Source organism: Carcharodon carcharias, chromosome 3 (genome assembly GCF_017639515.1).
Source record: "Carcharodon carcharias isolate sCarCar2 chromosome 3, sCarCar2.pri, whole genome shotgun sequence".
In the NCBI taxonomy this organism is placed as follows: domain Eukaryota; kingdom Metazoa; phylum Chordata; class Chondrichthyes; order Lamniformes; family Lamnidae; genus Carcharodon; species Carcharodon carcharias.
In genome coordinates, this window is record NC_054469.1 from 42,152,435 (window position 1) to 42,165,102 (window position 12,668).

At 43.7% G+C, this 12,668-nt stretch overlaps 1 protein-coding gene across 7 annotated transcripts in view; it reads left to right on the forward strand.

Moving 5' to 3' along the window:
* pfkpa (phosphofructokinase, platelet a) overlaps positions 1 to 12,668 on the forward strand; it is a 127,971-nt gene that overhangs the window by 68,595 nt on the left and 46,708 nt on the right. For all 7 annotated transcript variants that reach the window (XR_005942559.1, XR_005942560.1, XM_041183332.1 and 4 more), the window contains 3 exons: positions 3,514 to 3,606; positions 4,640 to 4,765; positions 6,777 to 6,841. Coding sequence is in view for 5 of the 7 variants with exons in the window: in XM_041183332.1 (XP_041039266.1) it covers positions 3,514 to 3,606; positions 4,640 to 4,765; positions 6,777 to 6,841 (284 nt within the window). In the remaining 2 variants the exon portion in view is untranslated. The remainder of the gene's footprint in view (positions 1 to 3,513; positions 3,607 to 4,639; positions 4,766 to 6,776; positions 6,842 to 12,668) is intronic.

Below are 12,668 nucleotides of genomic sequence, written 5' to 3' on the forward strand. Positions count from 1 at the left end.
GCCAGACCTGCTGAGTTTTTCCATCACTTTCTGTTTTTATTGCATGTGCATGTATCTTGAATCGAAATTGAGAAATTTAGCCTTTCAAAACAAAATACTGCATGTGATAAATAGGTAAAAAAAACTCGTTAGGCTGTGCCAGGATGTAATTGTGTCTTCTGTTCCACTCTCTTCCTCCCTCCAGCACGCATCCTGTGCATCATGAAGGAAGGGTCAGAGGCTGCATGTATTACATCGGTAGATTTTTTTTTTGCCTGGAAGGTTGGGGAAGGAGCTTTTGCACCTTTTACAGCTACTGAATCCTGATATCCCATTCCTCTGGGACTATTGGTAGTGCATAACATCTAAAGCATAATTTAAAAAAAAACTTACTTTGAAAAATTGAAATTCTACAGGTGAAATTGCAGCAATAATTTATAATGCACAGTGGCAAGTATTTCACTCCCAATAATCTTTTTGGAATTTCTAGGTAATGGGATATTTTGTTCCTCGGTACTATAATCGAGGCATAATGTGGTCCTGCAGGAGTTGAACTCCAGAGATGTGTACTTCTGTGTGGTAGCTTTCCTGTTATTGGTGCTACAAAATATCTATTTTAGAGATTGAGATTATACTGAACTTTATGGCATATATGTTCATTTTAAATAATTTGAAATATAAAACATTTCTTGGGTATTTCACCCCTTAACCTGTCAGTTCTCATGGCAGATGCAATTAAAATTGTCTTATTTCATCTGTCCCTGTGTCCAACAAAAGGCAATCATATAAACTGGAGGGTACTTAGGAAGGATAACTTTCCTTGGGTTACAGATGTTATGAAGGTGGCTTTAGTTGAATAACAACAATATTATTACAACTTGAATTAAAAAGGATTAAATGTTTGGGATTTCTCAAAAAATAAAAATTGCTTAATGAAACTGACAAGATTCCTATTCCTGCCAGTTAATTAGACCTTTAAATATATGTAATTAAACATGCCTATAATGTATATGTTTCTGTCTTATGATACTACTTTTGACTAAGCAATTGTAAGTTTTTTTAACCAGGCCTGTGATGGTGTAGCTTGTATCTTTACTACTATATTAACATATGCACGAATCAGCTTGCCTGCTTTGTATTTTTCTCACTAGCTTATGACTGAGTCACGTAATGTTCACTTTCCCTTTTCTTTTGTAACGTATTGATTTGATAATATAAAATAAGAATATCATTAGATGCAAGTCGACTTTGAGATTCATCGCATTTCTCAAAAGAAGGTTATGAAAAGTAGGTAAGGAAGTAGTGAAGCTCTTTTTGTGAGTCAAGATTGAAACCAATTGGCATCTCACTCACTGCCAGCTCAAGGGACATCACCACTCACTCTCTCTCACATACTCGCATCTCCTCTGGAGACTACCGCCTCAGCCCTCACCTTCTTGATGCCACTTGCACAAATCAACATGTGCCCCCACACACATCCTGGGATACCCTCCACTTTCCCCAGTAATGCCCTAACCCTGTAGCCTCTCCTCTTGCCTGAGTTCAATTCTTCTCCTTTCCCAAGCAAACCCTAGCCCTGCATCCATTGAGAAACCACCTCAGCCTTACAGCTGCTCTGGTTGGTAGAGACCTGCTGGTGAAACCCCCTAAAACTGATGAGGTACTGCCTGGTGCTGATGATTGTGAGTGCTGCCTGAAGCAAGGTAGGCAAACAAGTCTCAAAGTCCTGAGCGAAGTGCAGTTCACCGGGTGCACGTGGCTTATGTTCAGTTGTGAAATGTGTTGGTGTGCAATCATGCCGGCGTGCTCGGATGATCCAGCGTGGGGGGGATGATTCTGGCAAACTGTGTTATAATGATATGCATATGTATTATAATGAGGTTCACAATCTCATGAGACTAATTTTTGGCCTTATTGTCTGCTCATGCCACCAAACACGCCCGACGCCAGCAGGCATGGAAAATTCCACCCATAGTCTCCAATATTATTTGTGATTCCACATGATTCCTGATGAGTGCAAGACCAAGAGCTTTGACAGTATGAATCTTTTGTTCAGCAGTACTCAAGTTCTGTACTAGCAAATGATAACTATCTTCTTTTGTGCTAGGTATGACTTCAGCCGGTGGAAAGCCCTATTCACATTGACTTCAATTTAACTAGGGCTCCTTGATGACACAGAATAAAATGCTGCCTTCATGTTGAGGGTAGTTATTCTTGGAATTCATTGCCACAGAAGGCTGTGGAGGCCAGGTCATTGAGTGTATTTAAGACCGAGATAGATAGGTTCTTGATTGGTAAGGGGATCAAAGGTTACGGGGAGAAGGCGGGAGAATGGGGTTAAGAAACTTATCAGCCATGATTGAATGGCGGAGCAGACTCAATGGGCCAAATGGCCTAATTTCTGCCCCTATGTCTTGTGATCTTGCTGCTAGAATTCAGCTCTCTGTCCATGCTTGTACCATGGCTGTAATGAGGTCTGGAGCTGAGTAACCTTGACTGAGTATTGGTGGTAAATGCCATGTGACACCACTGTCAGCAACACCTTCCATCACTTTGAGAGTGGACAGATGAGGCAGTAATTGGCCCATGGGATTTGTCATGATTTTTGTCGATGGGACATACCTAGACAATTCTCATTGCCAGGTAGATGTCGATGTTGTAGCTGTACTGGACCTGCTTGGCTAGAGGCGTTCTCAAGCTCAAGTCTTAAGAACTGCAGCCAGGATGTTATCGGGGCCGATAGCCTTTGCTGTGTCCAGTGCGCTCAGCTGCTTCTTGATATCATGTGGAGTGAATTGAATTAGCTGAACGCTGGCATCTGCAATGTTGGGGACCTCAGGAGGAGACTGAGATGGATCATCCACTTGGCACTTATGGCTGAAGATGATTGCAAAAGAATTACCAAGTGGATGGATCTTACCTTAGGCTTTGTCAAACATTCCCAAGTGACAATGACAGTTTGTCACTGGTTTGGCATTTTAGCCCAAAAATGCGGCCACTTTGGCTCATAAATTTGGCTTTTCTAAGACCCCCGCCAACACCCCCCCCCCCCCCCCCCCCCCCCCGAACCTTGTAAGAGCGGATGTCACTGAATTTATGGAGATTAAAATAGGTAAGCTAACTTTCACAGCAAACTGAAGAAAAGATAACATAATTAATGTGTTTCATGCAATGTCACCTCTCTTGGCAATGTGATATCTCCACTTTCAAGTGAAATTTGACTTTTAGGCTATGATCATTTAGTCCTATTTATATAAACCCAATACATCAATCTTCAGACTTCTGTTCTGTAACTTCAAAAGTTTCAGATTATTTTGGTTATTAGGGGATTACCAAATTTAAATCAAACAGAATATGGTGCTATAATGGGCAAACCTTAAACATATGGCTAACATGTACAAGTGTGAAATACAAGCATGCAAATTGATTCTGTTGGGCTTCCCTTCTCTTGTGCTAGCTCTCTTAACAGGTTTTGTCAGTTTCATCTTTTAAGCCTACTGCAGATAATTTTACATTCACAACAATTTCTGACAGCTCGTAGTCAAACGGCTGGGCTTTGACACACGTGTGACTATCTTGGGGCATGTACAACGAGGAGGTACGCCTTCTGCATTCGATCGAATCCTGGTGAGTAAAAATATCCATCTTTCTTGTACCAACTTGGGTAGTTTGACAGAGAGAATACTGATCCTCCAAAAAGTACTTAGGAACAGCTCCTCAAACCTGTTCTTCCATTAAATTATTTTATGCTCAATTTTCATTTTAACTCCATCTATCATTCCATCCATGGTCCTGTAACCTTTACGTCCTGTAATCTTTGCGCCCTGTAATCTTGCGTAGCAACCTTAGTTTAGATGTGTTCATTTGACCTAATCCCAACTACTTTTTGTGTGTGTGGGGCGGGGGGGGGGGGGGGGGGGGGGGGGGGGGGCCACAGTGGAGTTACAGATTTCCGCTATCCTTTGTGTGAAGATGCTTTTCCTGACAAAGTTACAATCTTATTTACTGACCAGAGGAAATAGTTTCTCTCTATCCACCCTATTACTGTATCGTGCTTTATAAATCTTGAAGCACTTCAATTGGATCAGCTTTTGATCTCCGTTTCATAAGGGGATGTGATCCTAGCCTAGTACTGCTGACCTAGAATTTTTTTAGCACAATGCTTCTGACATTGTAAAAGAATGTGTCCTCCAAATCAACCACAGTGTTCCATTTAAAAGTTGAGCAGCTCAAACCACCAAATTGTTTCTTGACTGAATCATCTTTTTTCAGCCTTCCTGGTGTCCTGCACAAGTTGGTTTTTCAAAAATATCATTTAGGTCTCCTCTAACAACATCAAAACAAGCTGCTAGACCTCTGTCCCATCTATTTGTGCATCTTTGCTATTCACAAATTTCTGACTCACAATGATGCAACACAGAAGGAAGCCATTCAGCCCATGATGCTTCTGGTGGCTCTTTGAAAGAACTATCCAACTAGCCCAATTACTCTGCCTTTTTCCCCATCAGAATCCTGCAGATTCCTCCCTTCAAAAGTAATTTATCAACTGTTACATACTTCCGACTCCCTGAGGATGTAAAAAGTGTCTTTTTACTGCAAGTTCATTTTTGGAAAAAAAAAATTGCCTTAATGTTGCTTTTGTGTTTCTCCTGTGACATAGGCCAGTAGAATGGGAGTAGAGGCTGTGCTTGCCTTGCTAGAAGCTTCACCAGAGACTCCAGCCTGTGTTGTGTCACTGTCTGGGAACCAGGCCATCCGAGTTCCCCTAATGGAGTGTGTACAGATGGTAGGTAGTGAACATGAACCAATAGCATTGTCTGCAAGCAGGATAAGGCCATGCAATGTGATCTTGTTTGGCAATATTGCAAGAAAAGCTCAGGTTGTGAGGCAAAGTTTGTTTTCAAAGCTTGGGTTTCAAAAACGTTTTTATGCTTAGATTATTTCATCAACAGGTGTTTGCTATCTTGATCTCAATGAAACATGAATACTTTTTGAGTATTTTACAGATGGTAGAATGATTTCCAGGAATCATTTGTAGGCAATTGCTCACTCTTGCAGCAGTGATGCCTTAATCATTAATCATTTGTGTGAATATCATTGCATACACTAATCTCAAATCTAAAATGAGAACATTGTTGAGACAAAAAATGACCAAACAGAATGCATACCTCCATGTTAAAATCCATCATCATGTACTTTTACAAAGAAGCAACTAATGGATTTGATATTCTGTGCCATCTAATTATGAGTACTTCCATCTCGCTGATCTACCATATCACAGCTGTTCAGAAGCCAGCATTTATTGCCCATCCCTAATTGCCCTTGGAAAGGTTGTTGTGTGTTGCATTATCTTCTTGAATTACTGCTGTCTGTGTGATATAGGTACAGCAGTGCTGTTAAGAAGGAAGTGCCAGAGATTCGACCCAGTGACAGTGAAGGAACAGCAATATAGTTCTAAGTCAGGGTGGCGTGACTTGGAGGGGAATTTACAGGTGGTAGTGTTTCCATGCACTTGTGGTCCTTGTCATTCTAGAATTGAAAATTTGACTTCTGAGATAATTCATGCATTCTCAGCAGAGGGAGGATGGGTTGAAGAGGATAATGATTGACTGAAATGAGTACTTACCTAATATTTAACTGATATTGACTGAAATGGGAATGAAGTAAGTTCTGTTGGTAGGTAGCATTAAGAAAATAATGAGCAGAACACTTAGCATTTATGATATTTTATTCTAAATTGACTATTCCAAATGGAAAGCAGTTAAATCTTTTAAAGAATTTCTTCACATTTATTTCCCTCATTTCACTGTACAACTAGATATGACATTAAATATTTACCACACAAATTAGACAGAAAAATGCAGAAAGAAATCACTAAAATGGCCCATAAAATTGATTACTCAGTGTTTGAAATGCTTTGATGGCTGAAGATATTGCTCCAGTCTCAGTCAGCCAGCCTGTTGAGACTATCATGCAGGAAATTGAAGCCTTAGCAGTGTGAAGAATATTTTAGTTCCTCCACCATTGGCGGCTGTGCCTTCAGCTACCAAGGTACAAGGTCTGGAGTTTTTTTCACCCAGAGGGTGGTTGGAATCTGAAACAAACTTCCTGAAAGGGTGGTGGAGGCAGGTCCGATCAAGATATTCAAAAGGGAATTGTATTGCTACCTGAAAAGAGAGAATCTGCAAGGTTACAGGAATAAGGCAGGGGAGTGGGACTATGTGGGACGCTCTTTCAGAGAGCCAGTGCAGGCTTGATGGGTTGAATGGTCTCCTCCTTCACTGCAAAGATACTGTGATACCTCCCCAAACCCCTCTGCCCCTAACGGTTTCCTCTAAGGCACTTCTTAAATTGCCTGCTCTTTGAACAGGCTTTTGGTCATCTCAGATAAAAGCAAGATACTGCGGATGCTGGAAGTCTGAAATAAAAACAGAAAATGCTGGAAAACCTTAGCAGGTCTGACAGCATCTGTGGAGGGAGAAACAGAGTTAATGTTTCGAGTCCGTGTGAAAAAGGGCCAAATGGACCGAAACGTTAACTCCATTTCTCCCTCCACAGACGGTGTCAGGCCTGCTGAGTTTTTCCTGCATTTTCTGTTTTCATTTCAGTCATCTAACATCACCTTGTGCGGCTCTGTGTCAAATTTGTTTTATTATGCATATGTCAAATGCGTTGGAAAGTTTTGCTAGATTAAAGATGCTATATAAATGCAAATTCTAGTTGTAAAATGTGATTATAATATCAATAGTTTGGATTTAGTAATTTTTACATTTTATTTATTTGAAATGCTATTTTAGACTCAGGAGGTACAAAAAGCCATGGATGAAAGGAAGTTTGCTGAAGCAGTGAAACTGCGGGGCAGGTAAGAAGAATGCAGTGAGAAACTGGGATCCTAGCATCTATTTTTAGATACTGAAAAATATCATCCATTGTGCCCCTGTACATCTCTGCGGAGAATTTTGCCAGATGCTATCTAGGGAAGGATGTTGGTATACATGCAGTGAATACTTGCTGGAAGTATGCAGAGCAGGCAGATCATGACACCAATCACTGTGAAACTCACATGGCGCCAGCATTGCCATTTTGAGGTTCAACACTCTAGCTAACCTCTTCTCTTAATTTCACGCAGTTGAGCATGTGTTCAGCAGCAGGAAGAGCCCCTGCACAAGTGCTATTTTAAATGGATCATCAGCTATGTTCCGCTTATTTGCTGGTTGATTTCTTTCAGTTGTTGCTATGATTCTACAAGTGTTTGACGCTTTCTACTGTTTCAAGTTGCAGAAGTCTACAGGGAGTGGTGTGGCAGATGCTCAAGGAGTTTGCGTTGACTTCATAGCTTCTGCACAAACAGTTGCCCCCAGATACTGTTACACTGTTAGGTGCTGTCCTTGGAACACAACGTGATTTGTAGAATGAACAATCAGACTATGCAGAGGAGGGCAAGCTCTGGAAGAGGACGGGGAGAAGGGTGCTCTCAGAACACTTCTAACTAAACCTACGTGAGGAACAATGTAGACGATGTCAGTGCTTCAGATTTTGCATCCTCACTGCCACCTGCTCCAGCCACAGCTGAAACCTCAAAACTAGGCCAGGACCACATTGTTAGTGGCTGTGAGGGACACCTTTACACATCTGTCTCTTTCTAGGCTGGAACTGGAGTTATTTGCAACATGTCACAGTTTGCCACCCATTGTATCATAAGGAGTTCATTGACGCTCTATTTAAATAGGGCTAACTACATTTCATTCTCTCTTGCCAGAGACTAGCAGGCGGAGAGCGCAGGTAACATTTTTACAGTTGCTATCCCATGGAGCAGGGTGCCATTGGCACATTGCTTTGCTGCTCTATATTATCAAAACCGGAAGGAATTCCATTCCCTCAGTATGCTGCTGGTGTGTGGTTGTAAGCAAAGAATATTGCAGCTCAGTGCTGTGTACCCTATGGCAGTCCACTGTGTCAGTTGCATTTGGACCACCACGCCAAGGAATCCACTGACATGGTTCATGACTCTGGTGTGCAGCCCTTGCATAGCATGCACAGCGTACGTACAGTGAGAGCCATGCTGCCACATGAAATGTGATAGAACAGACCATTGGCTTGCCAAAACAACGTTAGCTGCCTGAGCTGCTCCAGAGGAGCCCTGCAGAGCAGCTGACAAGATTCATGGTGGTTTTCTGCAAGCTCCACAATCCTGCTATCCTGAGGGGACAGCACTTGTCACCAGCTATATGATGAGCAGTTGAGGAGGAGGAAGAAAGAAGGCAACCTAGTCAGCTCTTTTCCATCCAGTTTGTCCCTGAAGGACTCATTCCAGTGAGCTACCAGTAACTCACTGGCTGGCAGGTGACATACATCAACTTGTGGTTGTACAGTCAAAGATACTTGAGCCTTTGGCACGTTAAAGAAATATACCTGCACGGTAGCCCCTCAGTTCTGATGTGAACAACCTGTTACTCCAGCCTGTAACTTCAATTGCCTATTCACCAAGGATCCCGCACCTTAACATCCCTCTGTTACTAGCTGTCACATTGTCTGCTTGTCCACAATATAAAAATAAAAGCCACTACAAAAACAATTCCGAACCAAATTTATAAGCAGAATCATTCCATTTTGCACACAAGAGCCAACTAATGGCCGCTGTGCATTCTTAGTGCCTGTGTTCTATGTTTCTTTGCCTGTCCTGGTCCTTATACACAGTGCATCCTTATTGCTGCTGGAAGGCTGCTGTCTTTCTGCAAAAGAGACTGTAGATGGTCTTGGAGGACAACCTCATGCAGCTCTGGATCTAGGAGGCCTGGATGAATACTGCACCATTTCACCATGGGTGACAGCAGCCTGAGCTGGCTGGCTGACTGGCAACAGCAAGGGCACTGCTAGAGTGTCAGGAACGGGAGCATGAACTCTGCCTTCCTGAGAGATAACAGCAGGTTCATGCTCTCACTGCCTCTCCCCTGGAGCAGTGCCTCAACAATCCTGGTAACCTGTTGGAGAACAGATTGCTGAATTGTCCTGACATCCTACAAGCCCCTTTGCGCTCTGTAATCCACAGCTATGATGGCAGCTGTCTGAGCTTGCATGACTGCAGTCTGAGCTTCCACTGCTGCACTCAAACTTTGGGAGGGTACTGCTTGTGCTGCAGCGGAAACTGATACATTGGCTATTAGATATATGGTTTGTTCCAAACTGTGCGAATGGAGTTGGCCACCACATTCACACCGAAAATGATGGGCTCCAAGCTCTGCACAAAGCCTTGTATCGAGTTGACGCCTGACACTCGATGTTCTTTGACATTGACTTCAAGCTTACCAATACACCAAGTGTTTCATTGAGTATTTGCATCAACTTTTTTCTGTAGCCTACCTCATTGGAGTCCTCATTTGAGTCCTCTGCAACAGAGGCCATCTGCAGTCTTGCCAAACAGCGAGTTGGTATCTATGCAACCCTTGCAACCGCCCAGGTTGCAAGATGCTCAGGCACAGTCTCACCACATGCAGATCCCACCTCTGTGCTGTCTTCTAAATTATGCGCAACGTTAGTATCTGAGCTATTGGTCGCAACTGTGATACCAAGTGACAATCCATCTTCTTCTTCACTGTCTTCATGCTGTTCCTTCATTGCTTGAAAGATTGAAGTTCTTGCATATCAGGAAGGAGCAAGACACAAGATAAGGACATGATATGGGAAAAGAAGTAAGGGGTGCATGTTTACACTATCTGCAGCTTGCAAATCAGAAGAGAGTGTAGAATGAGGAGGAGGATTAGATAGGAGGGTGCCATCATCTATGATTCTTTAAGCCATGGCTCCAGCAGTGGCCACCTCAACAATGACCAGCTCCATCTCCTGCCCAGAGATAAAAACATGCTGGCATGCCTATCCGCTCTGGTTAGCTTCTGCTACATCTGGTCATGGGCCACCTTGTCCTGCAAGGGACAGAGAAGAGTGTTAGTGAATATTGTGCAGTCTGTTTTGGAGATGCGGCTGTCACAGTTGAGTAGTGTGTGTAAGTTGAGCTATTGGTGTGGAAGCGTTGCCGAGCGTGTTGTGCATGTGCACGCATACGTGAAGCTGTGGTAGAGCATAAGAATGAGTACTGATTGATAGAGATTGTTGGTGGGTGAGTGGTAAATTGAAGAGTAGCTGAACTTAATGGTGCAGTCGGTAGAATATGGAAATTGAAGATGCAATCACTGACCAGGATGTGGCACTGCATCCATATCCTCAGGATTTGATTCCTACATGGCATTGATCTCCACAAGTCTGTACTGCCATTGCTTTTTGAGCTTGTATTTGGAGGGCCTCCTGGTCCCTTGTGGATAGAACACATCTCTCCTCCCTTCCACATCTTCCACCAAGGCCTCTAGTGCAGCGCCCAAATATTTTAGAGCCCACTCTCCCATGTTGTGCCATTCTACACTGTATCCCAGGTCAGATTCACTTCCTGCATGACTGCTAGCACCTGCTCCAGCTGCAGTGCACCTCCCTTTTGAGGTGTAGGTCAGCCTTAGGCATTTCAGGTTAGCCACTCACAATATTGGTCCCTGCTGATATGTCAGCCAATCAACAGCACTGTAGTGTTGGCTGATGCTAAAATCACTGAAATGAGCAGGTAGTATTCAAAGATCGTGGGATAATTGTGTACTGTGATTTATGCGACTGTCTCAGGGGATATTGAATTTACCCCTGCATCTTTTGATTTGTGCTTAGAGATATTATCTGGTGACCTTCAGTTCTGCAACCAATCGATGCAGGTTGTCAAAACTGTAGCACAACTGTAATAATTCTAAGTTTATTGGCATGCATGGTCTTGCAGTAGAAGTACTTGATCTGTGCAGAATAAATTTCATTAATATTTAGATTACATTTTCCTGAAAGATTTAGTTTGGCAGGCTTAATCATAAAAAACTATTTGCAATGTGTACCAAGAAAAATTAGATTTTCAGTGACTAATCTCAAGGTAAAAAATAAAAGCAGAACACTGTGGATGCTGGAAATGTGAAATAAAAGCAGGAAATGCTGGAGGTAAACTGATCTTCTGAGTATTTCGTGCATTTTCTGTACTTATTAAAAAGATGTACATTGGAACATATAAAATCAAATGTTATCATTATTGGATGTAGGACAGGTTCTCTTTATTTCCTCTTTCAAACCCTTATCTTTTTTTCCCTCTCTCTTTGGTTGTGTGGAGACACAAATTGCTGGGTTACATGCTGAGACACTGAGCGAGGTTTCCTGCTGGTTTTGCTCCATGGGAGGTTTCTGTCCCCTCCCTGAACTCACCTTAGCCATCTGTAAAACAGAGCAACAGATCACGTAAATTGTTTCTTAATGAAGATTTTTGTGAGTTTACTATTTGATAACAGTTTTTATTTAACTCTGGTACGGAAGAGAATATTTCATATGCCAATTCATTTTGTCTCTTATAATGTGCGTCAACATAGCTGAGGTCAGTGCCGCTGTGAGGGCTTGTAGTTCCGAGCACAACCCCAGGAGGCCCTGATTGGACTCCTGGAGGAACATCTCCATGAGAGTCGCCATAGAGGAAGCATGGCGCTCAGCCATGAGGCTCATTGCATCGGTGATGCTCCACGTGGACTCCTCCAGCACGGCCACCATGCCATGCACAGCCTCATATATCTCCGCCAGATCTTCCTGCAAACCCTTATGCACTCCTAGCATTTGATGCCTCACGGATGACTCCAGAGGCATATCATCAGCCACCGACCGAGCCTGTACCTGGTCCCCAGCAGTCCTCCGACTGCTGGCACCCTGGGTATCCACTGCCCACACCTCAAGCGAGTGTGAAGTGCCCTGACCGCTGTGCCCCGGGACACTAGCCGAAGATCTAATTCCCACCGAGGTGCTTGTATCTGTGCTGGTGCCTTCCTGGCTGAGATGGTGTGGTGCTGGTGCGTGATTTCCTCTGGGGCCTCAGCAGTGAGAGGAGGGCCCTCTGCCTCCTCCTCCTGGCCCTGCTCTGGTGACGCTGAAATAAAGAAAAAGGAAATTTGATTGTCTGCACTGTAACTAACTTGCATGCCTCTCCCCTGGATCATTATGTGCTCATCCTTCTATAATCAATATTCAACCCATGTTGCAAACTTCAATCACTGAACATTCAGCAGTGCCATGGCTTCTGGGACACACAAGGTGTCCTGAGTGCTCGCCAAACATACTTCCCTGTGGCAGCCCAGCCTCACCACCACAGGTGAACCTGGGGGCATGGTGCCTCTCCAGCTCCATGGCCTACTACTTGTAAGTTGTTAGGATCGCCAACTGGGCCTAGCCTCCGCCAGTCCATTTCTGCTCTGCAGAATTGTGTGTAGTCTTCTCCTGAAAAGGAGAGAGGAGCATTGATTAGTCCAGCCTGCACCTGAATTTCCATCGCATCCCTGCCAACCCAGCCAGAGCGGAACATTGCAGGACTCCAGTTCTTCATCATCCCACAGCTGCCGTACACTCACGCAAAGAAGCCACAGCTGACCACCCCCCTACCCTTACCCAAATGCTGCCTCCTTCACATTTGGCACGATAAGGTGTCACTTTGCGCTCCACGTGCTTGTGTCTCCTTGCTTAGCAAAGACCAGCAGATGGATTGGTGCCCCGCCAACTGGAAGCTCCCCTCCCAGCATGCTACCACTCTGACTTTGACAGGCTTCCCAGTTCCAGCACTCTCCCTAGGTGTAGATCCT